This window comes from Lutjanus erythropterus, chromosome 12, assembly GCF_056507025.1.
Source record: "Lutjanus erythropterus isolate fLutEry1 chromosome 12, fLutEry1.hap2, whole genome shotgun sequence".
In the NCBI taxonomy this organism is placed as follows: Eukaryota; Metazoa; Chordata; class Actinopteri; order Lutjaniformes; family Lutjanidae; genus Lutjanus; species Lutjanus erythropterus.
Genome location: NC_139328.1, coordinates 22,921,052 through 22,948,698, shown reverse-complemented (window position 1 = coordinate 22,948,698; position 27,647 = coordinate 22,921,052). Strand labels below are relative to the sequence as shown.

General features: G+C 39.2%; 1 protein-coding gene across 3 annotated transcripts; it reads right to left on the bottom strand.

Moving 5' to 3' along the window:
• Positions 1-605: 605 nt before the first annotated feature.
• On the bottom strand, positions 606-26,867 carry LOC146318012 (ATP-sensitive inward rectifier potassium channel 10-like). 3 transcript variants are annotated; one of them, XM_084733000.1, is made up of 7 exons: positions 26,670-26,867; positions 19,721-19,843; positions 8,506-8,851; positions 4,400-4,611; positions 3,257-3,388; positions 2,914-3,091; positions 606-1,528 (listed from the first exon to the last, which is right to left on the bottom strand). In XM_084733000.1, exons 3-7 carry the CDS (start codon positions 8,849-8,851, stop codon positions 1,134-1,136), a joined length of 1,263 nt encoding a protein of 420 aa, XP_084589126.1. In that variant the 5' UTR covers positions 19,721-19,843; positions 26,670-26,867; the 3' UTR covers positions 606-1,133. The 3 variants fall into 3 exon arrangements, with proteins under 3 accessions (XP_084589126.1, XP_084589124.1, XP_084589127.1); XM_084732998.1 differs by lacking the exon at positions 26,670-26,867 and having other exon boundaries at positions 19,721-20,092; XM_084733001.1 differs by lacking the exons at positions 19,721-19,843; positions 26,670-26,867 and adding an exon at positions 16,740-16,897.
• Between the last annotated feature and the right edge of the window lie 780 nt (positions 26,868-27,647).

The window sequence follows — 27,647 nt, the reverse complement described above, 5'->3', positions numbered from 1 at the left end:
TTCAGGAAGCTGGCGACACACATTGCAGTACATTATGCCCTTATGGCTCGATTCCACCAGGCACGGCTGTGTCATGGTAAGGCTGCCACCAGGGTGACTAGATCAGACCACTGCCATTTTATACAATGCTTGCGATTCCACCAGCAGCATGTGCCAGAAGCGACTCTTCACTCTGCTCCACTTCAAATGCAAGTCGAGGCTATTTATGACAGTTTTCAAAATAAAACACCCCATTCAGGCTTGCAATTCTAAAAACTGGAACGGTAACGTGTTGATGAGGGTTCATAGTATGGAGATAAAACTTGGTGGCCACGGGGACAATAGGAAGTGGGATCACAAGAGTTGCACACAGGAGCAAGATTAGCACACTGTTGTGTTAGCTAGTAATGGGTCCACACATTTTAATTGGTTATGTCACATTCACATACATTTTTACACACTGATTTTTGAGCTGCACAGTGCTTTTCTCTTTTTACTAATTGTCATCAAGAACTAGCCCCCTCCATGACATCTGTCTTGTGTGTTGGCCTCTGCTAGTCTTCCACATCCTAGTAGGTTTGCACACATTGCATTGGAAAGCACCCAGTCATGTTACTTCTGACCAAAACTAAAACTAGAAACTAGAAATATGCAAATATTTAATAGAAAAGTGAGGTTATATTGAGTCATCTGTCTCAAGTCTAAGTCAAGACTCATGAATGTCAAGTTGTAGTCAAGTCGAGTGTCTTATTAGTGTTAGTCAAGCAAGTCCCAGGTCCACAAATTTGTGATTTATGTCTGATTCAAGTCCCCCACCTCTGGTCTACAGTATTTGATCCAAAACACATACAGTAGCTGCAGTTAGGCATTGTGTTATGCCATTACGTAAGGACAGTCAAACCAGTGTAAAACATGTTAAGTTAAGACAATGACAATCTTGAAGTTGACCAAACAGTAGTCTATAGTCTCACATGTTTGCTTTCTGCATCATTTGGTGCTACTAGGACCTAGATATCTTTCTGATATGAGTTCAGAACAGTCTAAAAAGTCTCTCAAGCTTTGTTGGTATGATGTTTCATTGATTTGTTGTCAGCAAATCAATTCTCCTGCGCATTACCTTCTATATAATCTCTTTTCCCAACGGTTCCTCCTGTTCACACATTGCTGATGCGAACACTGAGAGGAGCGTCTCTGGACCTACCGCGGTCCTCCCCTCTCTCCCTGTAACTCTGCTCCAGACGAATCTTGTCTGGGTCGGACACCTCAGGCACAGTCCCACCCCCGTTGCTCTGGTACCCGTGCTGGGGGCTGGATGGTTTGAAGATGGGCGTAGTCTTGGTTTTGGCCACTTTGTCAAAGAAGGCAAAGTCTGCTACATATTTGCCCGATGGGGAAAGAGAGACTACAGGGGGAAACTCATAGCCCCAGAGAATCTCATCTGGCAAGTAGGAGGTGCGAACCTGGCAGGTGGCGGAAGTCGGCTCTACTGTAGCGCTCATGATCACCAGCAGTTCGAAGTCTGCTAACTCTGGATCTGTCCAGCCCCCACCTGGTGAAGGTAAATGTGATTGGAAGGTATGGCATATTAGAGAGGGGCGTGGAAAGAAGAGGCAGAAAATGAAAGGGGAAAATGGGAGAGAGGGGGCAGTAATTAATAAAAATTAAACTTAAATGTACACCTTTTAGTTTTTGACTGCCAGTAGTGCTATAAAACACTGTCATTAGGAGCATATATGAAGATGCACATATATGCACACACAGGGATGATCCAAATTTCTTCCAGCGGTTTCACATTGTTGCACTGATCAACTGTTGGTCGGGGTAATGTGCCAAGAAATATAGCAATGCTCCATTAAAAGGAGAAGCAGAAGTCTGCTAGCTAAATGTAGCATGAATGTATTAAGGAGAACTGGATACAGTGTTGGAAGTGGGTCTTCTTTCATTCCTATGAAAGCTGCTCAGTGACACATGAAGCCAAAAAAGCACAACTTCTGGCTATAAAATTACCAGAATCTTCTGTATCATGTTGCCCATACAGCAAGTACACCAGATACTTCCACTAGCCAAGTTGGCTAACTTATTTTTTAAGCCTAACCTAAATGGGTGTGAATTTTTTTGACTGTGTGACTCCTCTATACTTTCCAAATGTTATTGGACCAAGTAGATCAGTTTCTGGGGCCGATAGTACTTCTTTCACATTGTAAGCTTATTGGACCCCTGTGCATCACATAATGCTGTCAGTACCCAGCTTGGGATATTTCAAATTCACTTCAAGTCCCAGCACACTTCCTGGGTGCTTGAGATAGGGGCCGAATTCATCAAATGAAAAAAGAAATGTCCAGAAATGGTAGAAAAGAAGGAAAAGAAAATGAAAGTTGGCATTGAAGGGAGGAAAAGAAAAAGGAAAGCTTTACCAGATATATTAATAATCCATAGCGTTGTAGAACTACTATGACAGTAGACTGCCACATAGTAAGGCAGGATTGCCCTATGGAAAACAAAGAAGTGCCCCTTGAGCAAACAGTGGTGCAAGAAGTGAAAAGAGATGCACATTTTCTTTGATGTTGCTTTCACATATCTATGTCCCTATATACATATGTCTATATAGATCTTACAGACACAGAGCAAATGTTAATGTGCAGAGGAGTAAGTGTGGGAGGGCACCTAACTAGAAGAGTGTTTGTCAGGTTCAAAGCACAGACTATATATAGAAATGGACAACATAAGAGCAGCCTAAAAGTGAAGCCAAAGCATCACGTTCACCCCCTGATGGCTGGCTGCAGTATAGGTCACAAATCCTGCCTCTCTCTTTCTCTATCTCCATATTATTTATTTATTTTTTATTTATTTTGCTTCAGTTTTATACAGTGGGAGTAAGTGATTCTAAAGACTTTTCTTGTGTATTGTCACTCCTGCCCCCACTATCGAGCTTACCCTTGGCTGCCCAGGCTCGCAGCGGGCTGTTGTCATCAATAAGGTGGTAGAAGGTGAGGGGCAGGATGAGGAAGGGACTGTCGCTGGATGTGTCCACTTGGAAAGGTACATTCCTCTGGTCCAGACGAACTGTCTCACCTTCCTTGGTCAAAGATGTCTGAAGCAGTTTTCCAGTCACCTATGTGACAAATTGTTTTTTCTAAATTTGTTCACACTTTGACAAATTGCTCATATGCATGAAATCTTCACACACTGTATTGAGACCTATGTAACTCTATCAGTTTGTTTAGACAAAGTAAAAGAATTCATTGATTGGCTATGATTTAAATATCTGATAATCTACCTGACACCCAAGCAAGAGACTCTTGCGCATGTTGGCCACCCTGATCATCAGGCAGGGTCGGCCTTCATGGGTCGACACCACAGCATGTTGGCTGAACTTCACTGTCTCACCTCGCTTCTTTGGCCGAGCAACCTGAGCAGAAAAATCAATTCTGGTTTCAGTCTGATAACTTCTGATAAGACTTATGCACTCAATGTAGGAACAGATGAATAAACACTGTAAAGAGCAGGAGTACACACATCTGCTTTGACTTGAAAATGCTTCAATAAACATCAGATCTCTTATCCTTTGTTGACCCTTTGCTAAGCCCCTCCCCCAAACAGCCGCTGTCCAGTCACAGATCAGCAAACATAACTAAACACAACAAGCCTGTCAAGCTTTTCATTTCTCTACTCTCTTGAAGTGATGTGCATGGGAATCAAGGAAGAGCCATACTTCTTGTTATTGTTTGTGTGAGATGAAACATTAAAGTCAGCTGGGGACCCACAAACTGTTGTGTAATAGGTAAAAAAAATATGTTCACTGCTGCAGGCACAGGTAAAAATGAACTAATTGTGGGCAAGCAGCAGGTGATAACAATAATATACACAATTTTTCCTTGGAGAAATCAGAAATGTATATGAACATGCCATATTATTAACATTTGTATCCCAAATACACTACACTAGTATAGTAACAGCAACCTTTGACCCCACATCCTGCCAAACAATGGGACATCACTGTTTGATCTGACAGTGATGTGGGCTAGCTTCTGGCTAAAATGGATGACATAAAGACAAAAAAAAGCTAATGAAGAATACCAAATTTTGGACAATAGGCAAAGTCAGACATTCAGAGACTGAGAATAACGTTGTCATTAACTTTGCTGCTTGTAAAAAGCTTCAAAAAGTTTTAGCTTTTGCTAGCTGCAAGCTAGACTTATCATCTCTATGGAAACATATCAACAGTTGCAGGGGTACAGGCGCTGTGCCAGCTGAGGACACAAGTGAGCGACAAGTGAGTGACCTCCGTTTATGTTTGTTTAATCACAGGCACAGGTCAGGTCGTGGAGTTTATATTCATAGTTTGTATGGATCTATGCATGGATGTTCTCTGTTTTCACTGTATCACACTTTGCAGCTGGATGTGTTATGTAATGGCTACCTTGGCCAGGAAGGTACCAGTGATGAAGATCTCCATCAGCATAGTTATGACCAGCTGGATGATGAGGAGGATGATGGCCGCTGGACATTCTTCAGTGATGCAGCGGAAGCCATAACCAATGGTTGTCTGGGACTCCAGGGAGAAGAGGAAAGCCCCTGTCAGGGTCTGCATCTGCATAACACAGGGTGTGTGGTTTGATGGAGGATCAAACTCTGGAGGGACATGATTGAAAAGGCAACAGAAGCCAAATGTGAGAAAACATAATGATTGTAATGTTTTAAAAACAAGTATTTAAATATTTAAGGGGGAGAAAGTGTCTGCCTGAAAGAATACCTAAATGTCATATAACATTACACATCATCATACTTGGTTGTACAAACATTTGAAACATGAGTGACATTAGAGGAAGCTGATGAGTGAAGATAAAGTCATTTCCTGATATAGCTCATGTTTAATTTTGTCAGTTAGTTTCAGTTTAAGATTATAGCCAGGAAACATAATAAACTTGTCTCCACAACACTGCTAAACACCCTCAGTGAAAGTAGATGTGCAGTGCTGCAAAGACAATTAGACTGAGGCCATGGCTTTATCACATTAACTTATTAATTCCACACCTATTAAAATGAAGGTACAGCCTACTTCATAGTTCATATACATGAAATTGATAAAACAGTTTAAAAACTAGATTTAAAACTAGAATTACTAGAATTTAATGCAAGATATTAAGTGCAGTTTTATCACTATATTGATATATTTGATTCCATGATGTTTGACAACCCAAAAATATAACCCAAAAGTGGAGACATAAGAGACAGATTAGATTTTTAAAAGATATGGTTGCTTTAAGACAGCAGTTTCACTGTAACACTTCATGCTCTTATCGCTCACACATTTTTTCAGCCGTGTTTACATTGTTCTACAGACTGTTTTCTTTGATGTGAAGATTTCACTTTGTGTCATTTTGTGCACTTGCTCACTAAGGTGTGAAAACAAAAGTCAAATGAACAGAGGTAACAAGTCATCCTATGTAAACAGCAGATCTTTTTAACAGTTAATCCTAATTATATAACATTAAACGTACATGAACAAATAAGCAACAATCATCGTTACTCAAACAACTGCTGGTTGCTAAATATTAAGAGTTTAACACTCAAAAGCAGCGATCCAACTACCTGCTAATTCTGACCAAAATCTGATTGAAATACTCTTTGACACACAAAAGTAAGATTATGTTTTTATAACTGAGGCCTGCACCCTTCAAACCAGTGAAAAGAGCACAGGGAATGACAAAAGAATTGCAGAAACCTGTCATTTGAAATGATCAGAGGTGTAAATAAAGACAGTGCAGGCGGTGCAGTTGCACTGGGGCCCTTGGGGTGGGGGGCTCACAGAGTCAGCCAGTACTCCATGTGCAGGGCAGAGAATGGACTCTTGTGACAGATTCAGATCACTACCTCAGAAGTTCAAAGAATATTATTTAATTTAATTTATTTATTTATTTATGTATCTGTAAAATAGTCAGTAGCAATCTATAACAAAATTATGTGCTTATTCTACATAAACTATAAAATCTATATGAAAACTATCCAAATAAATACTGTCATTACTAATTTTCTTTGCTATGTTTTCATCATGATGATTGCTGCTAAATATGTATATTAATGTTGTCCAATGTCAGCTCACTATTTGATCGTGTGATGAAAAAAAATATATATATGCTTAATCACCTTACACCATTGGAATTTACTATAGCTGCTCTATGTGTGTTCATCTAGGATCCCATCACTCATAAGATAATTGGAAAAATAAGTCTTCAGGGCATTTAAAGGGAAAAAAAACAACAATAATTGTTTGAGCATAATGTATCTTCTCTGGTGTCATTTATAACCGAAGACCCCCAGGAACAGTACAGGGCTGTGAGGTGATTTTGGTGTAGGGGAATAATAGACTTACATGCTCCTGCTTGCAGGGTAAAGAAACGAGCAAATGTCATTGGACTGAATGAGGTGCCATTTTGGAATATAGCATCTAGCTCTCTTAATTTGGCCATGATTTAAAGTAGTGAAGAGAAAATGCAAACTAGAAAAGGCATTTTATCCAAGAATGCTGTCTTTTATTGCTGTGGTTTGGTTAAACTGTCAATCTGGCAGTAAGCTGTTGACACTGGGCTCTAGCAGCATCTGTTTTTGACATTTTGAGATGTCAGACCTCCTAGATATCCTTCTAGATAAGATTCTAGCTTTAGAATCATATCACTATCTGCCTTTTTACCTTGAAAAACTTTTGTGTTGAGTAATTTCCTGTAGTTGACTCATATTGACCTACATCCTGGTGCACAAGAAACAGCAACCTTTTTTAGCTTGAGCACGCCCCCTTCACAAGTTCAGAAAGTGGTTTCTGAACATACAACACCATCTCAGTCTTTCCATACTGTCCAGACCACCTACAGTTAGTCTTGCATAGTCAGACCTTTCTCGTCTGACTCCGTGAGCACATTGCTCTTTTCAGCAGGTTGTGGCTTGAAATTTGTTATTGATTCGCAGGGACGTAGAAAATGTAGATAGCAGATGTTGGGAAATGTGTGCCACTTAAAATAAGCTACCAATGGGGAGACTTAAATCAGCAGTGTGCATCCAGTAAGTCAGACTAAGTGACAGTCAACTAGAGTATTTGGCCGTGATGTAGTGGGGTGTTGCTTCATAGTTCAGGGGAAAGTGTCCTGGGGTACATCAACAATTTTTCATAGAGTTTTTGGGAGACAGGTGGACAGAATTACAGGATTCTCTTAGGAAAAAGATAAATAACTTCTGTTTTAATATACACTACAAAGTAGGTTCTGTATTAATAGATGGTGCAATAAAAGTACTGTAGATGTACTTTATTAACTAACAAAATTAGTGGATTTAGAGTCTTAAATAGTGCAAGATTTGCAGGTTTTATTGGCAGGATATCGCAGAAATTGAATTTAATTTTCAAAAGTATGTTTTTTATTGATGTACAATCACCTGAAAATAAGGATTATTGAGTTTTCAATTCTTTAGAATGAGCCCTTTATATCTACAGGGGGTGTGGGTCCTCTTTCATGGAGTCCTCCATGTTGAACCAACATGTTTCTACAAGAGCTCAGAACAGATAATTCAAGCACTGGCTCTAGATACGACCTTTTGCATTTTCCACAAGTTTTGCAGCCACCGTAGGTTCTCCTAAAATCTTTTGTAAAATGAGGTGTTTGCAATCTGTTCAGATACCATTAAATCCTACACACATGTTCCTTTTAAAGAGGGAGCACATCATTGTTTGATCACCAACTCCGGTCACAGTGTGAACACACCGTTACATTGAGTTAGTTGAGTATTAAACTCAAGGCCTGCAGGCTGAATCAAGCCCAGCACCTCATTTTATATGCCCACCGAGAGCCTGCAAGGAATATAATTTGTGCAATAGAATTATATGCAATGCTACAGTAGTACAGTGTCCATAAACTCCATGTCCAAGAATGCATCCTGATTATACAATATACCAAAAGGTTTCGGCTCATAGAAATGTGTCTTTTCACAGCGAAGGTTGACTCTCAACAGAGACACTCAAATAAAAATATACAAAAATCATACCATGAAAATAAAAAAAGAAAGACAATTGGTCTTTAACACCCATGATGAAAATAGATAGCTCAGCATTGTTTGTTTTGTCTGTACTTTCATTAAATGGAAAAGTCTACCTTTGCCACATAACTGATCATAAATGTTAATAGAGAAATTTTGTTGAACAAGTTATTCTTTACTGGACATTGAATATCAGTGAACTGTAAAATGCATACTTCAGAAATACTTACATACAATGTTTTTTCAATATAAATGTGTTTTTATTTCAATTCCACTCAAGTGAAGGGGTACTTTAAAATTGGTATGAAACCACTAGAATAAATAAGCAAATAAAATAATTGTGCAGGTCAGATTAAATGTATTTTTAAAATCATATTTAAGGTTGAAGGGAGGAGCATAAGTGGCCAGATATGTCCCCAGTTTGACACCCCTGATCTAAAGTGAGGCAGACATGCTTCTCTGGGAAGACTAGCTGTTAACCTGTGATCTGATCCATACTCTCACCTAACAGGTCTCCGTGCACCAGTGCCACCAGATACCACAGCACCCCAAACAGGAACCAGGTCCCTGCAAACGTGGCCGTGAACAGGAAGAACTTGTAACGCCACTGCATGTCCAGAAATGTGGTCCATAGGTCACGCATGTACAGAGCACTCCGTCCACTGACGTGCTCGATGCGAACATTGCTCCGCCCATCTTTGGACAGGACACGCCTCCTCTTCCTCAGAGTCCCACCCCCACCGGATATGCCGCCACCCAGTAAGGGTTTTAAAACATCTGTCTGTGTCTGGGAGTGGCAAACCTTCTGAGGGGAGGAGCTACGAGAGGATGGAGGTGTGGCAGATGTCATCTGGAGAATAACAAAGAAAAATAAGTTAAATAGTTTCTCTGATGAACTTCACTGGACAGAGCTGTTAAAAGGGTCATTTGAGATTAGTTTGGGGTGGACTGGAAGGTCTATACATAAAGCTACTACAACACTGCAACACTGTAAATTTAATACTGATGCCTCTACATGACCTAAACAAGACCATCCACAAGAAGACTTGCTGTTTCTATACAGTTATACTTAAACTACCTACCACCAGGTTGGACTCTCCTTCAAATGAGATGAAATGAGCCTGTTTTTACATCTTCACGGCAAAGTTAGTACTACATTAGCCAATTAAAATGAAATAATAAGCAGTGAGATTTTTTATTAATTTATTTATTTTAATTAGGTTATTTTAGTTTTGATGTTGCATTTTTTGGTGTGGCAGTGGAAAAATCTGTTGTTTTTTCTACAGGGGAAGTTCCTTGTAGCCACTTTAAGCTTTCTGAAAAAAGTTGGATAGATTGAAAGGTAACACTTTATATGAAGGGATGTAAGACTGACATTACACTGTCATAACCATGAAGCAACCTTTATGAATGTTTATGACCGTTGTCATTAAATGTCATTTGGTCGTGTGTGTCATATTTAATGTAAAGCTGACATTGGTTGAGGTTGCTTTGTCATGAGAAGTTGACATTAAGCAAGATAAAATGTCTTTGTTTTGACATCTTGACATTTTCATACTTACAGAAACTCTTAAATGTTTTAACAGACGTTGACAGGTTATGTTGCCTTGGTTGATTTGTCAACTTTTTATTAAAAAATTATATATTTGACTGAATGACACTAAATGACAACAGTCATAAACAAAAGGCTCCTTTGTGTTCATGACAAGAATCCTGACATGGTTATGATGGTGTCGTGGCATTCCTATGCACCTTCAAATAAATTTACTGAGAGATAAACTTTTTTTTTTTTTCCTATTTCAGAGTATTTACAACATCACCAGTACCATGTGATCTGATTAGATTATGGTGACATACTTCAGTATTCTGAAAAACTTAGAAACTTCCCACACTGACTGTGGGTTTAGGTAACTTCCCCTGCAGCCACCTGCTCTCATTCACAGGGGGGAATTTATGTCAAACGACTCTAAAAATACTTGGAAACCAAACCACCACGTGATACTCAAAATATGTAGCAAAATAAAATAAAACAAATACCAGCACTTTGATTTACAAAATGGGAGACCATAGTTTTATTCAGTGAAGCAAGTCACAAATAAACTAAAAAGGCCATGCACACCCACACAGTTGTTTTTGATCATTTTGCAGTTTTTTCTGTTGCATTTTGGTGGAACTGTAGTGGGAGTTTGCTGAGGTTTCCTCACTCCCTATCAGCAAATTAATCTGTAGTTACATGCAGAGGTGTGGATCCTAGTCTCATAAACTGCACCTGGGTCACACTCCCATTTGACTGTATGATTATATAATGGGATTCAGATTCCTGGTTTCCAACCTTTACCCTGAGAGGAGGTCTGACTATACGGAGTAGGTAAAAAAAAAAAACACCTGTGTGGGTGTACCGTGTGCAGGGTTCTCAATCTTTTGGCCTGTTTTATGGTTTTGTAAGACTTCCTGAACCTTTCTGAAATTATACTTAACTTGCCATCTTGTCAGTCGTTTGTAGCCAGAAAACAAAACTGGTGGGTCACGTACATCCACCACCGCTGAGTCTAACAGCCTGCAAGAACTGTCAGTCCAAGAAAACAACCCCAAAAAATAGGCCGGGTCGAGTATTAAAGGGAACGTTCTGATTATTTTAAGTGGGGTTGTATGAGGAATTTATCCATAGCGAGTGCATTACCTACAGTAGATGGCGGTCGGCACACTGCAGATTGGAGAAGCAGAGAGGAGCACCAGCATGGAAATTAAGCAATGTACTGCAGGGTAAGCAGCAAAACATTCCTACTTGAAAGAACCACTATGGGTCAATTATCCCTTCCTCTCCACACCAACCAGACTCCATTGGCAACAGTTGTTTTATTCCACCACTGGTCAGGTAGATTGTTTGTGCTACTGTGTGACTTTGGTGAAGTTGAACTGACTTTTTAAAGCAAGGTAAGCGCTGAAAATATTTTAAATGTAGTGTACACAACTGATATGGTGGACCTTTGTTTAGGTGGCTAAAATATGTTTTGTTGTGACCCTGCCCATAGAAATACATTGCTTAGCTTCCTACATCAGTACTCATACTGCTTCTCCAAACTGGGGCCATGCTGGCAGCCATCTACTGGAGGTAATACACTGAGTACAGACAAGTACCACATATAATGGCACTACAAATCATTTGAAATATCCCTTTAAGGTCCCAGTATGCATACTGAGGCCTTTTAGTTTCACCTCTGTGTAAAGATGATAAAAAGACAATATAGGAAGTTGCTAATATCAGTCCTATCATGAGAAAGAAGCAGTTAGATTCCAAGAAGCTGATTTTGACAGCTTTTAAAGGAAGTGGGCTGTTAGTTTCCCCATTGGTTGCAACATCTTAAGATGTTTCGTTTTTGTGACACAGCCATATGAAGCAATAACCACAGTTTCTTTAGAATAATGGTAGGACTTGTTTTAAGTTTTGTTGTTTTGTTTTGTTTTGCTTTGTTTTTGGTCTGTTGGGGGTTTTTGTTTGTTTGTTTGTTTTTTAGGCTGAAAGCCAGAGAAATTAATTGGGAAAAGTTTCAGAGTGTATTAAGAGTGTATCACTACATGTGCATGTCAGTGACACATTTTGCTTCCCATGAACCAGCAGTGTGAGAACTACTGAACAAAACATGCAAACCGAAACCCCACGAGTCACAATGAGGTGACACAAGAAAAGACATGTGTCTGACCAGAATAATACTGGTGATACAGTGATCCTGTGTATTAAATATATACATATGATCATTTAAGATGTTTAAAACAAGCTACCTAGTTAGCTGCTAGCTAACTAGGTAGCGGATCTACATCAATCATTAGCTAGGTAGTTTTAGATTTTTTTAGATTTTTAGTTTTTTTAGATAGTGTTTTGCTAACATTAGCTAACTTAAGATGTGACCCTACATGTCACTTTTACAGAAAAAAAGAGAAAGTTGCTGAAATGATATTACAAAGTAAAAAGGGGCAGGATTTAGGAATGGTCAATTTATGAAATTACCATTAACCACAAATGAGGTGCAGATTTTGCAGTCAGCACTGGCCCACAGACTAAAGGATGAGAAAACTATATAATTAGGCATTTTGAGTGAACTTTTCCTTATCCCTTAGTCCATACGCACATGAAAATTGGACAAACATTTGCTCACTTGCAAGCAGTCTATGGGCCAGTAGTTTCTTGGGTAAGCGGCCTTTTGGAGCAGCTGATTTGTAGTGCAGTCAAAAAGGAGCCACCATTAAAAAATTAACATAATTTGTCAATGGCCAGTTTGCAAATATTACTGGTCCCACATGGGCCTAATGCATGAATATACAATATATGTAAGATGAGGAAGACATGGTGTCTCAGTCAGAGATACTATCAGACAATATTTTTTTCCAAGGATGGCTGAGCAAAAGGCATAACCCACCCAACTCTGCCTGTTTTTTCTTACCCTAACCCCAACGTATCATCACTCCTCATGCCTAGACCTAACCAACCCTACAACAGACATATATGGACACAAGACTGGCCTGTGAATAATTTCATGAAAATGGGGAAGCTGTGAGTCATGCGCTGTGTTCAGTGAGTCATGTTATGTGCACGGGTTTATAACCATCTAAATGGAGTGGCTCTAAATTACTCCACATAGTTCATGACCCCCTGAATATAAAAACAACTCACTGAAATCAGCTCAGAAATAAATGTTAAGAAAAAACACAGGTCCCCCATTTACATTAAACTGTTCCCAGGCCAAACTTTATAGGACCAATATTGTTTTAACGTTCAATTGCGAACCATAGGCCAGTGCAGCATCTATGTCAGTGGCAGGCAATTATTTTTCAAAGAGGGCCACTTAACAAATTGATGAGGCTGCCATGGGTCAGACACAAATGATATATGATCCTGATAATGGCAAAATCTCCAATAATGGAATGGTAAGGAGTGTGGTATATACACATGCTAAACATTAAACCTGCTAAACATCCCGATGTTAAGATAACCACAAGCATTTTTGCATTTACTTCACTGTGAGTGCTAAAGGGTAAACAAAAACTTTATCTAAAACTTCATCTGTCTTGCTTACGTACTTGATAAGGAGTGTGAAGTGTGGGGAAGTGGTATTGCAGTACAGACAGAACTCATTTGCTAAACACATAGTTCAGCTATTTTTTACAGTAATCAGTGGTCGGCACGCCCTCAGTTTGGAGAAGCAGCAGGAGTACCAGTGTAGGAAGTTAAGTAATGAACTGCAGTGGACAGTGTCAGCAATAAAATGTACGCTTATTGAGAATATTTAAAATATTGGAAAGCCTTGCAGACAGATAGCTGTTTCCTACAGTAACAGACAAATTCTCTCCAAAGCAACCAAACTCCATTAAAAAAAAAAAAAAAACAGTAATATTACTTTGCAAAACACAGGAATTGTTGCCTGAATCAGTTAGTTTGTTTATGTCATTCTATAACCTCAGTGTTTTAAAAAGTCAGTCCAGTTTCTCCAACGTCAGACAATAACACTAATAAACCAATCAAGGCAGCAGCAAATGAGCAGGTCCAGTCTGCAGCAAGGTAAAATTACTGCTTGTCTGATTGTCTGGACTGTGCCTGGTGGATTTACAGAGAGCAATATTTGGCTCAAATAACAGTGGTCTCCCGTTGCAAAAGGCTGTCTGAAAACAAAGTAAAGCAAAATATTACAAATATAGTGTACACTTAAATTGACATTGATTTTTTTTTTAGGTGGGGCTTTTTTTAATGGCTAAAATCCATTTTGCTGCTGACTCTGTCCACAGCAGTACATTGCTTAGCCTCCTACATCACTTCTCCTGCTGCTTCTCCAAACTGGGGGCGTGATGACCGCCATCTACTGTAAGTAATACACTGACTATTGAAAAGACTCTCTTCAAAAAACCCGAACTGTCCCTTTAAGATGGAGGTTTTTGTAGTGCATGTGTGTGATCTACAGGGCTGATTCTGAGCTCTCAAACCTTTACATTATCTTAATGTAAAGAAAATTACCAGCAAACATTCCCAACCCGCAGCAGTTACATGCATGTTACAGTAATATTTGTGGTTTTAGTGCTTTATACTGTGGGATCTTTGCATGAATGTGCACCCTTGTCAGAACATTCAGATGTAGTCCACCCCTGTCATACACACACACACACACACACACACTCACACACACAGACAGTTACTGCAGCTCCACACATTTGACACGCCGACTTACGTCCAACAAGTCAGGTAGTCCAGTAAGGGGAAGATAACCCACAAAAGAGGAAGATAAGGACAAGGACAGACAAAAGAAGGAAGAGTAGAATTAGGATGAACATGTACTGCATCAACACAACAAACCATCCACACAGAGGTTCATTTGTCAGCTGGAGGACAGAGGAGAAACTTGAATGAATCAATTAGGGTAAAAAATCTTTGCCCGACGCTTTCTCAGACGTTTATCTAGATAAAGTTCTTTAAAGGCTTTACTGCGGATTCTAACTAGAGAGGCCTTTAGTGGACAAAGAGTGAACTTCTGACTAGTAACTGGAGACGGCAGTAAGAGTTTGGTAGGAAAAGGGCCAAAGTTTGGCTTTCTGGATGTCCTGGTCAGGGCTGTTTTTCAGGCTGCCACAGAGGTCCTTTTGCAAACTTTTTCTCAGGTGTTTTTTTCTGCTTTATACTGTGGATCCTCACAAGGTCTCCCTGTTTCTCTTTCTCACACACACATTTGCAAAACATACAAATGCACCTGGTGATTGAGTTGCTAACCATGCACTATTTGGCCAAAAGTCTATGGACACCCAAACATTGCACATGTTGAATATGTGATTGTTAAATATCATATTCCACCCACTTGTCTTCTGGTTTTGGGGTTTCCGCACAATTTTGGAGCCTGATTGCAGGGATTTGCTCCCTTTTAGCCACATAATGGTGAAGTCAGTTACTGATGATGGGTTATAAAAGATAAATCTGTAAATCACAAAGTGACTACGATATGTCATCAGAGGTGAAGGATACCTGTTAAGTTGAAATACTCATTTCACTGACATCAACACTGCAGCCATGGTGTCCCCCTTGAAACTTCTAATCCAGGATAACTGTCAGAATATCTGCTTTAGTTTGCCCATTTCACGTAAATTAGTGTTCAAATTAATGCTGAATGTTTGCTGAATGAGTGTCTGTGTATGAGTCATAAGAAATCATTAATAATCTTTTAGAAGGAGTAGATGTTTATAACGGTTAAATTGTTCAAAAAGTTAATGGAGTCTGGCCTATGGCCTTTATTCTACGTCACCTGACATGGAGGGGATTACGCTGAAGTTACTTTAAAGACTGGCGCGTCTCATTCTGACGCTGAAGAGTATCTGCGTTTGTATGAGACGCCAAGGGGCCTCACAAAATGTCAGCATTTGACGACCTGGGAATGAGAACGGGCTGGTGTGACAGATATTTTATTAAATATTACATCATTAGATGCTTAATCAGTGCTCAAATAGCATTTTTATACAGTTATGCAGTATAGTCTAGTGGCCCTTGTATATGTAAGATAGTGAGTGGGTTAGGAAAGAGGAAGCTTGAAGTTTGAATCTCTCTTTGGGGGACACGCCTAATTCCTGAACACGTGAAGTGTGACAATGAGCAACAAGCCACAGCTGTTCTCGTAAGAGGTTATGAACCAAATTCATGTATATGTTCATCTATGACACATGAATGTTCAGGACTGACAAAATGCCATGGAAACTTTATGTCCACTTGACAAAAATACTCCCACACTTGTGAGATTGCAGATTTTTTTCATGTCAAGTCAACAGGTTCATGTTACTAAAATGTATACAGCTGATAAAGGCTTATTAGTTCAAGACCAATTAACAACACAGACACTGTTCACTTTGAACACAACACATCCTCATACCTACACAATAGATTGATTGCCACTTACTCCTAAAATGACTTATATTACTGAAGGAGTTTATTTATCTTGTAAAACAGTTGCAGATGATTGATTGTGCTTTAGGTTAAAATAACTGTTACTTAAAGTAACAAGTGACGGAATTGATGTGACTTGCGCAACAGAAGTTACCAGAAATTAACAGGAGTTTGAACCAGTTTAAAATTATTTACTATACACATTTATGTGTGGAAGCTGTTTACAATACATTTTTAATTGGCGTTAACAGTGTAAATTAAAATTCTGTTCCACCATGAAGGCCTGGATTGCTGTCTGCATTTCAGTTCATCCCAAAGGTGTTGGACAGGGTTGAGGTCAGAACTTTGTGCAGATCAGCCAAGTTCTTCCATCACACCAGACACGAAAGAAAATTCTTGATGGACCTTCATTTGTGCACAGCGGCGAAAATTTTTTTCATTATTTGGACCAAATGGACACCTAGCCCAAACTATATGAGCAGCCCTGGAAAGAAAAGTGCACATGTATGACAGAGGTGTCCATATACTTTTGGCCATGTAATGTAAATCAAAGTAGCTTCAGTGCAAGGCTGATCATGGATTATATAACCAATCAGCTTTAATTACATCACACTTTTGTGATTATGCAAGGGTGAGCCCCTCAAAAGCTTCACAATTACAATGACACCATTGAAAACTTCACTCTTTCAACTGTGTGTCGCCCTCCCACCCAATTTTCCCCAAACACACTCACATGTCCCCGAATTCCAGCACAGCCATGTATCAGATAACTAATAGAGCAAATGGGAGTAAATGAGACTCAAAAGAGGGAAATATGTTTTTGACCAACCTCTCCAGTAGGATGTATTCCATCTCCATGGCAACACGACAACTTTACTGTACCGCCCTGCCTCAGTGAGCCGAATCCAAAAACTGAATCAAAACTTTTTCTTTTGCCAAACAAAGGAGAGCGCTGGATGTTTTCCTGATCTCTCCCTCTCTCCTTCTCTCTTTTCCTACTTTCCTCTTTCTCTCTCCTTCCTTCTCCCTCTGCTCTGTGTACACAGGAATGCTTTGTTAGGAGCTGAGATAAAAGAAACAAAAGACACCATTGACAAAAACGACTCTGTGTCCATCCGTGTGTGTGTGTATGTGTGTGTATGTGTGTGTGATTATGTGAGAGTGGGTTTGCAATTACATGCGTATTTCTGTGTGTGTGTGTGATTGTAGGCGTACATGTGTGATTTTGTATGCATGCGTGTTTGTGTGCAATTACTGGAAAACGAGTGTACAATTATACGTGTATTTCTGTGTGTGTGTGTGTGTGTGTGTGTGTGTGTGTGTGTGTGTGAGATGAGTGAAAGGAAAAACGAGAGAACGGAAGAGAGGAAGGGAGAGAGAGAAAGAGATCTGTGACAAAAGGCCCTCGTTAGTATTCTGGAGTGAGGAGTAATCCCCCTCCGCCTTTCCCCCTCACACTCACACACTTTTTTCTTTTTCTCCCCCCTCAATTTGTTTTTCTCTTACTTTTCTTTCTTTCTCTTTCTGTCCTTCTTTTAATTCAAATAATTTCATTTTATATATTTTATATTAACTCCTCTATGCCCTCCATCTTCTTGTTTCCCTCTCTTTTATCCTGCTATGTCACTTTTTTATTTTATTTTTTACAGTTCCTGTATCAGACTTCTTCCTCCTGGTAGCAGATCTAAAGCTGCCAGCATGCTGCTGCTGATAAGATGACCCAGTGATACCCAACAATATAACACTCTACTCTGGTAGTGATGGGGATGTGGTTAAGGTGAATTTGCATGAATACATAATAGTTTGCACAAATTTGTTAGGAAACTAACATAAGTTAAGACAATACAGGATTCTTAATGAAGCATAAATAACTTCTTGATTAGTCTGAAATATACTAACTCTGCACACACTTAGGGATTAAAACACCAAAAGTATGAAAACAGGGGTGTCCATATGCTTTTGGCCATATAATGTAAATCAAAATAGGTTCAGTGCCACGCTGATCATGAATTATTTAACCAATCCAACCAATCCTCCATCTCTCCTTCTCATTCTCTCTGCAAACTTTTTTTCTGTCCTTGCTTTACTTCAAATTATTTTACTTTATCAACATTACATAATTGCATAAGGCACCTAAATAAGGTGGGATTCATTAGTAAAGAATAAAAATGTTACTTTCCCATTCCTGTCACTTAATGCATAAACATTTATTTAACAGAACATAGTTCCTATTTGCGCTGACTGACATAATGACACATAATAGACTGACATAATGAGACACTTAAAGACATCACCTTGGACTCTAAGAAACTGAGATGGACATTTTTCACTATTTTCTGACCTTCTGACACAGTTAATCAGATGGCACACCAGTATTATAACACTCTACTCTGGCGGTAATGGGGATGTAGTGAAGGTATTCTTGAATTAACACATAATAGCTAAAAAAAAAAAAAAAAAAATAGCCATAGAGATGTCTGCCTTCTCTTCAGTATAATGGAACTAGATGGCATCACTACATTTGAAAAAACAGCACAGTCTCTTTCTTGATCTGCTCGGGGGTTCCTGCCTGTTAAAAGTGCATTCTTCCTCACTAAAGTTGCTTCAGTGCTTGGTGTTGGTGGGAACCTCACAGTCTATACCTGCCCAGTGCCCTGAGATAACTCTGTTATGATTTGGCACTGTGCAAAAAAAATTGACTCAACTTTCCATAAGTCATGACCCCATTACTCAAGATAATCCACAGATCCTATTGTGAGCAGTTCCATGTCTGAAATATTATTGTTTTCCTTTTATCATAGAAAGAAAATAGCTGAGTGCCATCTTGTTCCATTATATTAGAGAGAAGGCAGAAATCTCTACAGCTGATATCTCCAAAACTCGGCAACTCACACAAAAACAATCTAACAAATAAATATCACCGCATGTAGAAGACTGAAACACTCCTAACAAGTTCCATCAAACTCCTCTAACTTATCAGAAATAAATGTTAGTCTAAACTTTTTCATTATTGTTGCTCCTAGTTTCCCACTTTTTAACTTTCTATACTGCAGTGAACTGCACAGACCAAGCGCTAAATAAATGTTTACCTCATCTGACTCATGTTGTGAACTGATTTGAACTGAAATTTCTTTTTTAATCCTTAACTCTTAATGCTTTATTCTATTTTATTTGCTGCATCTGAAGGACAAGTACTGCACATGTACAGTATTTCAAAATACATGTTAAACCAGCTGACAGTATTTGTCAAATCTGATGCTCTAAAATCAGATGATCTGATTGGATGTGATCTCTGACAGGAATTTCATCTCTATTGGTCTTTAGTGGAAGTGCATCCTGTGAAACTTTGCACCATCAGACGCCACTGCAACCAATAACATCTGACGATTATTTGAGAGGACAGTTTCAAACTTAGCACAGCTCATAATGCAGCTGCTGAGGGAAACGACCAATACTTTAATAGACTTTTTATCACCAAAATGTCATGTAAATTAAGAAATTAAGAAATTAAGAAATTCATTGATGTTTACTTTGCCATTGTTTAGCAGTGCTATGAAAATATTGCAATATAGATACATAAAATACATATTAGATGACAATAAATGAAACAGCAGAAATGAAGAAATCATAATACGCACATTTCATTCGTGGATTACACATTATCCTGAAAGAACAAATGAGAAACTTACCTTGACTGTATTAGACAGATTTTTACAAATAAATTTTGTCACCAAAAAATACAGAATTCTTTCTTTTCTTTTTTTTCATTGTCATTTTCATTGCACTCTGCTGAGAAATTTATTTGCTTACCTTTTCAGCTGGGATTTCACTCTAATTGATCTGTGCAGAGAAGGATTAGGAGCCCGGAGCCTCAGCCTCTTGTCCACATGTCTGCTTTGTTGTCATACACACGCTCACACGACACAACTGGCACTGTAATTTTGAAGGAAGAGTAACTTCAGCAGCCTGCGCTCCACCACACTGAAACACCATTGAGGAGAATTATTGAGACAGTCATTGGCTCATCGGATTCCTGTCTGTTACTCAAAGCCCAGCCGGTCTCACTGCTCACAAATTCATCCCAAATGGACAGGACTTAGCTTTATAAAGAGGGATCTCCCTCTCCCTCTCTTTTACGCTTTCCCTCTGTCTGTCTCTCCCTCACTCCTGAATTCCTGTCGTGTCCTGCTCACGTCTGTGTAATTGCTGTAATAATTGATCGCCACTCCCTCCTGGTCTCAATTCAGTATCAAATTAACACAAGGGACCTCAAATGTATCATACTGAAGCCTTGAACACTGGCCTGAAAGAATAAGGTTCGAAATATTACCTTTAGACAGGGTTGCACCAACAAAGATTCATTTTTAAATCATTTTTTAATGTTAAATTATGTTGCACCAAACATTTAAAATAGATTAAAATTCAGAAACAATTACATTTAAACCTCTTTTTAAACCTGAGTTTAGTTTTTATACTAAACCTAGATTAAATTTAATTTTGCACCAAAACATTAAACCCCAATTTAAAATATGATCCAGTATAAACTTTGAACTTTAGGAGGTTTAGCTTTTGAAATTTTCATGTTTTTGATTGAACTGAGCAAAAATAATCAAGTTCCTCAAAGAAAGTTTTGGGACAGACTGAATCCAAGTGAGTTTATGATGTGTCTCTTTTTATTTCACTCATTTCAGCTGATAATTTAACCAACAAGTGTTTCTCAAAGTAGAAATTAGAGCTTCTCTGCCGTGCCATCGTGACTAGGCTAGCTAATTGCAAAAAATGTAACATTTAGTTAGCTGACAAATCACATAGCTTGTTGTTTGTTTGTTTTCCCTGTTTAGCTAAATGACAAAGAATTTAACATTTTGTTACATTTACCTAACTCGCAACCAATATAACTGTAGTTTTACTTTTTAGCAAACAATGCAACATCTTGCTAACTAGATAGACAATGTCACATTTTGTTAAGGAGTACAAAGCAGCTGAAAGTTATTAGTTGGTGGTTGGCGTAAGTCTTACTATTTATTCTAATATTATTATTACTTTTTCCACCCTGTTTTGTTGGATTTGTTGTTGCATCATTCCCTCACTTCCCACCTAAGTGCACAATGTCCACAAAAGTGCACAAAGACTCACAAACACACACACATACACACACAGATGGATGCACATGTTTGGGGCCTCACATGCACATTCTCCACAAATGTACTCGGGCACACGCCAATCAGCGGCCCCAACAGATCACCCCCTGCAGCACATACACACAAACACACGCACAGAAACGCACACACAAGCACTCTTTTAGGGGGCACCACAGAGCCTCCTATTCATAACTTCTGTGCCCAGCGTTTGCTGTGTCCAAGAGCGTCTGTACCGAGAGTCCTGTTAAGCTCAAACGCATAAAGGGGGACGTCCGTGAGGTGAATACGACGCCTTATTTTGCCTCAGAAGAGGGTGACAAAGCATTATTTAATTGAAAGAGGGAGAGGTGGAAGTTGATGAGAACCATTGGTCAAATGTGCTGAAGAGTTCCTGTGTGTGCGTCTGATACAAAGTTCAGGAAGAGTGTTTTTTTTATTATTTTGTGGTATTTTTTTTGTGTTTTTAAAGGTCCAGTGTGCAAGATTTCAAGGGATTAGTGGCAAAACATAGCAGAAATGGGACATAATATGCATAAATATGTTTTCATTAGTGTAAAATCACCTGAAAATGAGAATTGTTGTGTTTTTGTTACTTTAGAATGAGCCCTTTATATCTGCAAAGGGTCTGAGTCCACCATATTGCACTGCCATGTCTCTAAAGTACACCAGATTAGACAAACCAGACACCGGCTCTAGATAGGGCCTTTCAGGTTTTGCCCAAGTTTCGTGGCCCCCATAGGTTCTCCTAAACCAGGTGGCCAGGTCTATTCAGTTAGCAGGCTGTGGACCAATTCTGGACTTTGAACTGCCTCAATCCAGCCCTTTGATTATTTATAACTGTGGAAAAAAGTGCATCAATGGGATTTTATTTAAACAACCTGCAAACATTCTATCTTTACAATATTTACAGGAAGATCGTAATTCTATTTGTAGGCTAATCAGCCCATTCACTCTAGTTATGTCTGCTGTTAAATATGCAACATTTCTGCATTAGTGTCAAACTAAGTTTACATCCATGTCTGTCCAAAGTCATATGGAGGTTATCACCATATTGACTGATAGAGAGTTTCTGTTTTTGCAGAGAATTATGATACCATGGTGAAACTGACCTTTGACCTTTAGTATATAAAATGTGATCACTTCATCATTTTATCCTATTGGATATTAGTGTGTAATTTGGTCATAAATAGTGAATGAAATCTTGAGTTATGGCCAAATATGTGTTTAGTGAGGTCACTGTGACTTTGACCCTCGACCACCAAAATCTTTCCAGTTCATCCCTGAGTCCAAGTGAACATTTGTGTCAAGTTTGGCATAATTTACTCAACGTGTTCTTGATATATCATATTCAGAATGACATGCCAACATAAAGCCTGTGGCCACTGAGACATGAAGGCATACAAATTATTTAAAAAAAACTGATCTTGAGTTTTTTCCAAAACTGTGAATCACAGAGGTCCTTCAGCATACAGTCATGGTCCAGTAATATTTGAAAGTAGATCTGGACAAGCTTAAAAGGAAGCTTTAAAAGGGCATGGCCCCTCTAAAAAGTAATTGGATAGGCTTGTGACCTGTCCTACAGGCTTTGAAGGTAAGAGTGCAATCAGGAAGCTCACAGCTAGATGCAATTAAATCCTACACTGGCCCTTTGAATGGCCACGTATTTACAACACAGAGTGAAGGATGCTAGAAAAGATGGAGGCACTTCTGGAGAATAACACAGCATCATGCTTGGAGCTGAAAAGGACTCAGTTTCCTGCTCAAGAGCACCTCAGTAGTGTTTGTGTAATTGCATGTCAAAATAATTAACTTGAACCCACATGTCAAGGCCCTGGCACATCATGCCTACTTGAAAACTAGCTAACAACAAAGTGGACACTTTGCATGATCTTATCTCATCTCAAATTGCTCTGTTAAAGGCAGTGTCAGTAGCATTTGTCCAAGCTGTTCATAAACGCATCAAGATGTCAGCTGCCAACGTTTTGGGTTGCTGAAACATCCCAAGCACCCAAGCAAAACTGTTTTTTGGGGAAATGTTGCAGATTAGCCTATACCTTTAAAGCTGAATTAAAACATACTACAAAAACTGCAGGGGACTGTGGTGCATTTAATTCTGCACCTGCACGAGAGGAAATTACTCACAAAGCATGAAGTGGAACCAAAGGGGGGAAAGCAGCAACACGGAAAGACAACCCAAACTAACCTCCCACTTTTACTTTGTGTGTTTAAACAGTCCCTGTATGCTCTATATGCTCTCATACGACAGGAAAATATGTGTGATCAGAGGCAGCTGCTACTGGCTTTGTGGGCTTTAAAGAGGAAAAAAAGGGTTATGGCAAAAACATAAAGAGGGACTACAGAAAATGTGTAAAAACAACTGATTCACTACGTTCAGCAGCCAATTAGAGAGAGCGCTGTCACTGATCAACTGCCTGTACTATAGATTCAGCTCCATCAATCGGCTGAACAGCCGTTATTAAAGAGGTACTCCATCAATTTTGTCTTGCTTTTTCAGAAAGTTGGCGGACTTGTGAGAGATGCTGTTGTTAGCTAAATCTATCCATCAATCCATATTCTCCCACTTATGCAGGGTCAGGTCACAGTGGCAGCAGGCTAAGCAGGGTTTTCAAAATGTCCCTCTCCGCAGCAACACTTTCCAGCTTCTTCTCGGGGATCCCAAGGTGTTCCCAGGCCAGATGAGTTCTGGATCCACCCCGGGGTCTCCTCCCCATGGGATGTGCCCAGAAAACCTCCAAAGGAAGGCCAGGAGTCCAAGATGCATCCTAATCAGATGCCCAGACCGACAGCCATTCTACTCTGAGCTCCCTGCGGGTTGTCCGAGCTCCTCGCCCTGTCTCTGAGGCTGAGCCCAGCCACCCAGTGAAGAAAACTAATTTCAGCTACTTGTATCCGCAATCTCATTCTTTTGATCTTTACCCAAAGTCCAGCACTGGTCCCTCTTACAGTCTTGCACGACACCGGCTACTCTGCTGATGGCGTACCAATCTGACTGTCAGTTTCATGCTCCATTTTACTGTCCCTCGTGAACAAAATCCTGAGATGCTCCTTTGCTGAGGACAGAAACCTATTCCCAACCAGGAGGGAGAAATCTACGTCTTTCCAAACAGGTAATTGTGGCCTCAGACTTGGAGGTGCTGACTCTCATCCACGCATCACACTCTTTTTTTTTTCAAGAAAAGAATTTTAAAAATATCAACACATTTGCCGTCTTTGTACCTAAAATGGAATGGAATGACTTCCCGTTCAAAATCCATACCACTACTCCTGTATTTTCTTTAAAAACATTTCATATATCCTGGACAACATTAAATTATTTTATTTATCATGTATCAGGTTTTACATTTTACTGTAAATGTTATTATTTGCTCAGTGTAAAAGAACTATACAAATAAAGTTATTATTATTATATATTCACCATAGAGTCTGACAGTGGGGCTAGCTTGGTACCCCACAGAACCATGGTCAACTTTCTCCTTTCCTGTATTTTAGAGATGCTATGTGCTAGGCTTGTCTATCATGAAAGGAAAAATTAATTTTAAAGATGTTTAAAAGATGTGGCTGGGGGACCTGTAAGACCTGCCAGCTGACTACCTCGTTAACGATGGATGTAGATTAGCTAGACAGTTAGCTTGCATTTTATCATTATTTTATTTATCATATCAACATTAAACAGCAGAAATAACAAAATCTAAACTATTTATGTAGACTGGATAACCAGTTATCTATCATCTAAGATTAGCTAACTTAAGATGTGACTATATATGTCATGTTTGCAGGTCTCCAGCAACATCTTTTAACCAGTTGGGTTTTCTTTGCTTGCTCAGGACCTCATGAAGGTGACTTGTGGTAGGTCTATGTACCTTGTTGCACAAGATATGAAGTGGGTACACATTATTTATGCCTTAACTTGGGAACGAGACTACAAATGCTGTTAAATATAACCTGGCACCAGTGTCACTCAACACACAATCCTGCACAGTTCTTGTAAATTACAAGCACACACTGATTGTATGAGGAAGCTAAACGAAACGGTTAAGGGAAGAGAACAATCATCCATGCGTTCCCCTTACTGTAGGTCATTTGCTGTAATTCCCCATGACAGCACTTAACTGTGTTGAGTGATGTTAGTTTATGGCTTTCGTAATAATTAACTCAGTATTTTCTCAGGTTTCCCCACTTCCCCAGAGTCAGAAATCAATAAAAGCCTTTGGACAGACCTGTTATATGTGGTATTTGGTGAAGTCTGAAATGATGTCAAACAATAATATATCTTGGCTCAATTGTTGAGTATCTGTGGGATAAAACTGTGGGAGAAAGTTCACGGATAAAAAATTATACAGAAAGTAAAAATGGATATGTTTTTAACAATTTAATTTTAATTTATCATTTTTGTAGGACTAAAGTTATTCTCACAGTCTTCAACTGCACAAATGTGTATCCTGTACAATGATTTTTTTTTTTTTTTATTAACTAAAATGTGGCTCATAACCTATAACTATAGCTTACCATCTTTTTCTCTAAATTTTGCTGGTGGCTATATTTGTGTCACCCTAGCTGAAAAAAGAAAAGTCTCAGAGGGACATAGAAAATGTAATAGTTTAATAGTTGTGGCTAAAGACGAACTCTTATTGTTTTTTTCTGGTCCAAAATCGTTCATTTAAGGGTAAAAGTTGCAGACCCCTGTCCCAGAACTACCCAAGTGGGTTTTTTTGTTGCCTAGTCCTAAGAAAACTGCAACTGTTTCGACTGTCTCACAGCGTTAATCATGTCTTTAAAAGGCTTTCTGGCTACGTCAGATACAGCCGCTAGAGCAGTGGTTCTCAACCCCAAAAGAGGACATAAATTAATTTCTGGGACTGCCAGATTGTTGTGATAAATAAAATAAAATAAAATATTGTTCAGGAATTAATGTATAACACATGAAACACACTGTATCACTGGTGCAGGTGACACAGGTGGAGGTGGAGGGTACCTTGTGCTTCAGTATCAGACACTGAGTGGCAGTGACAAATCCTGGTGTGTCTGGAGAATTGGGAAAAACAACAAATTTCCCCCAAAATTCTGTATCTCTGAACTACCTCTTTAACCAGTCACACACCACTTTTGATAACTAATGAAACAACAAATAATTTTTTTTTATTTCTGTTTGTAGGCCTCCCCTGAGAGTGTTTGGAGACCCCCAGGGAAGCCCATCTCACGCCGAAAACCTCTGACTGACAGTAAGTCAACATATGCAGCTTGACATGAGACCTGAGTGTGACTGGTGTGAAATTGTCATCCGTTTACAGAGAAGTTGATGAATGTTTTTTAACCTCAGTATGTTCCACTGAGTGCGTGTGCACTCAGTCTGCCTCTGAGTTCACCAGATGATATCTCACACATAATTTCTTTTGCCAGAAACACGCCTGTATGGCGGTAACTCAGGCCTGAGAAAGAAGCAGCTGCTCACCTCTTACTTCCTCTGTGCAGAGAGAGATGTAGCACTAAAAGGGGGAGGAAAGAGGGACGGTGGATGTACGTGTTTTTGTGTTTGTGTGTGTGTGTCAGGGTCAGTAAGTGCTTTTGGCTCATGTCAGTGGTGGTGTTGGTGGACTTACCTCCGTTTTATTCATCCTTAGAAACTCTCTTTCTCTCTCTTTCCAGCCTTTTCTTCAGCTCTTTGTCTCGTCTCTTGCATATTTATTTGCTGTTTTGCTCGCTGTCTCACTTCCTTCCTCCACTGCTCTCAGTGTTTCAACTGAGGTGAAGCCACTGACATGAGGTCGGAGAGAGTTTAGACACATTCTGCAGTTTACCATCAATCATCAGAAATCATAATTCATCTTTGTGTCAGTCATTCATTCATTCTGTCTACTATCCACCAGGATGTAATTAACATATCAGCAATTCATTTGCCACACTGATCATGTGATGCAGTAGATTAGAAATGATTATTTGTTGAGTAGAATAATATTATCAATAATCAGTGTATTGCTTATAGTTGACATCCAACTAGCTGTCAGCATGCACACAGTCTGGAAAAACAGAGAGGAGTACTAGTATGAAAGCTAAGCAATGAACTGCAGTGGACACAGTCAGCAACAAAACAAATTTAAGCCACTTGAAAAAGGCCCACCTAAAAAACAATCTCTATCAGTTTAAGTGTATGATATATTTAGAATATCAAATATATCAAACAGCCTTTTCCAACAGGAAACTACTGTTAGGTAATCCAAATATCTGGCTTATACAATGGCAGCTTCCCATCAGAAAAGGCTGTCTGGTGGCAGAGTAAAGCAGTGGAAAAAATCTAAATATCTCTTAAACTGATATAGATTTCTTTAGGTGGACCATTTATTAAGAGGCTTAAATATATTTGGCTGCTGACCATGCCCACAGCAGTTCATTGCTTAGCTTCTGTGATGTTATTCCTTTCTGCTTGTCTAAACTGGGAGCCAAAACCACAATCCCCTGTAGGTAATACAGGTAATGCTATCAAGTACCTCACACAACCCTGCTTCAAATAATCTGGACTATCCCTTTAATTACACTGTAGGAAATTTAAAAAAAAGTAAGAGCTTAAAGTTAGTGCAGAA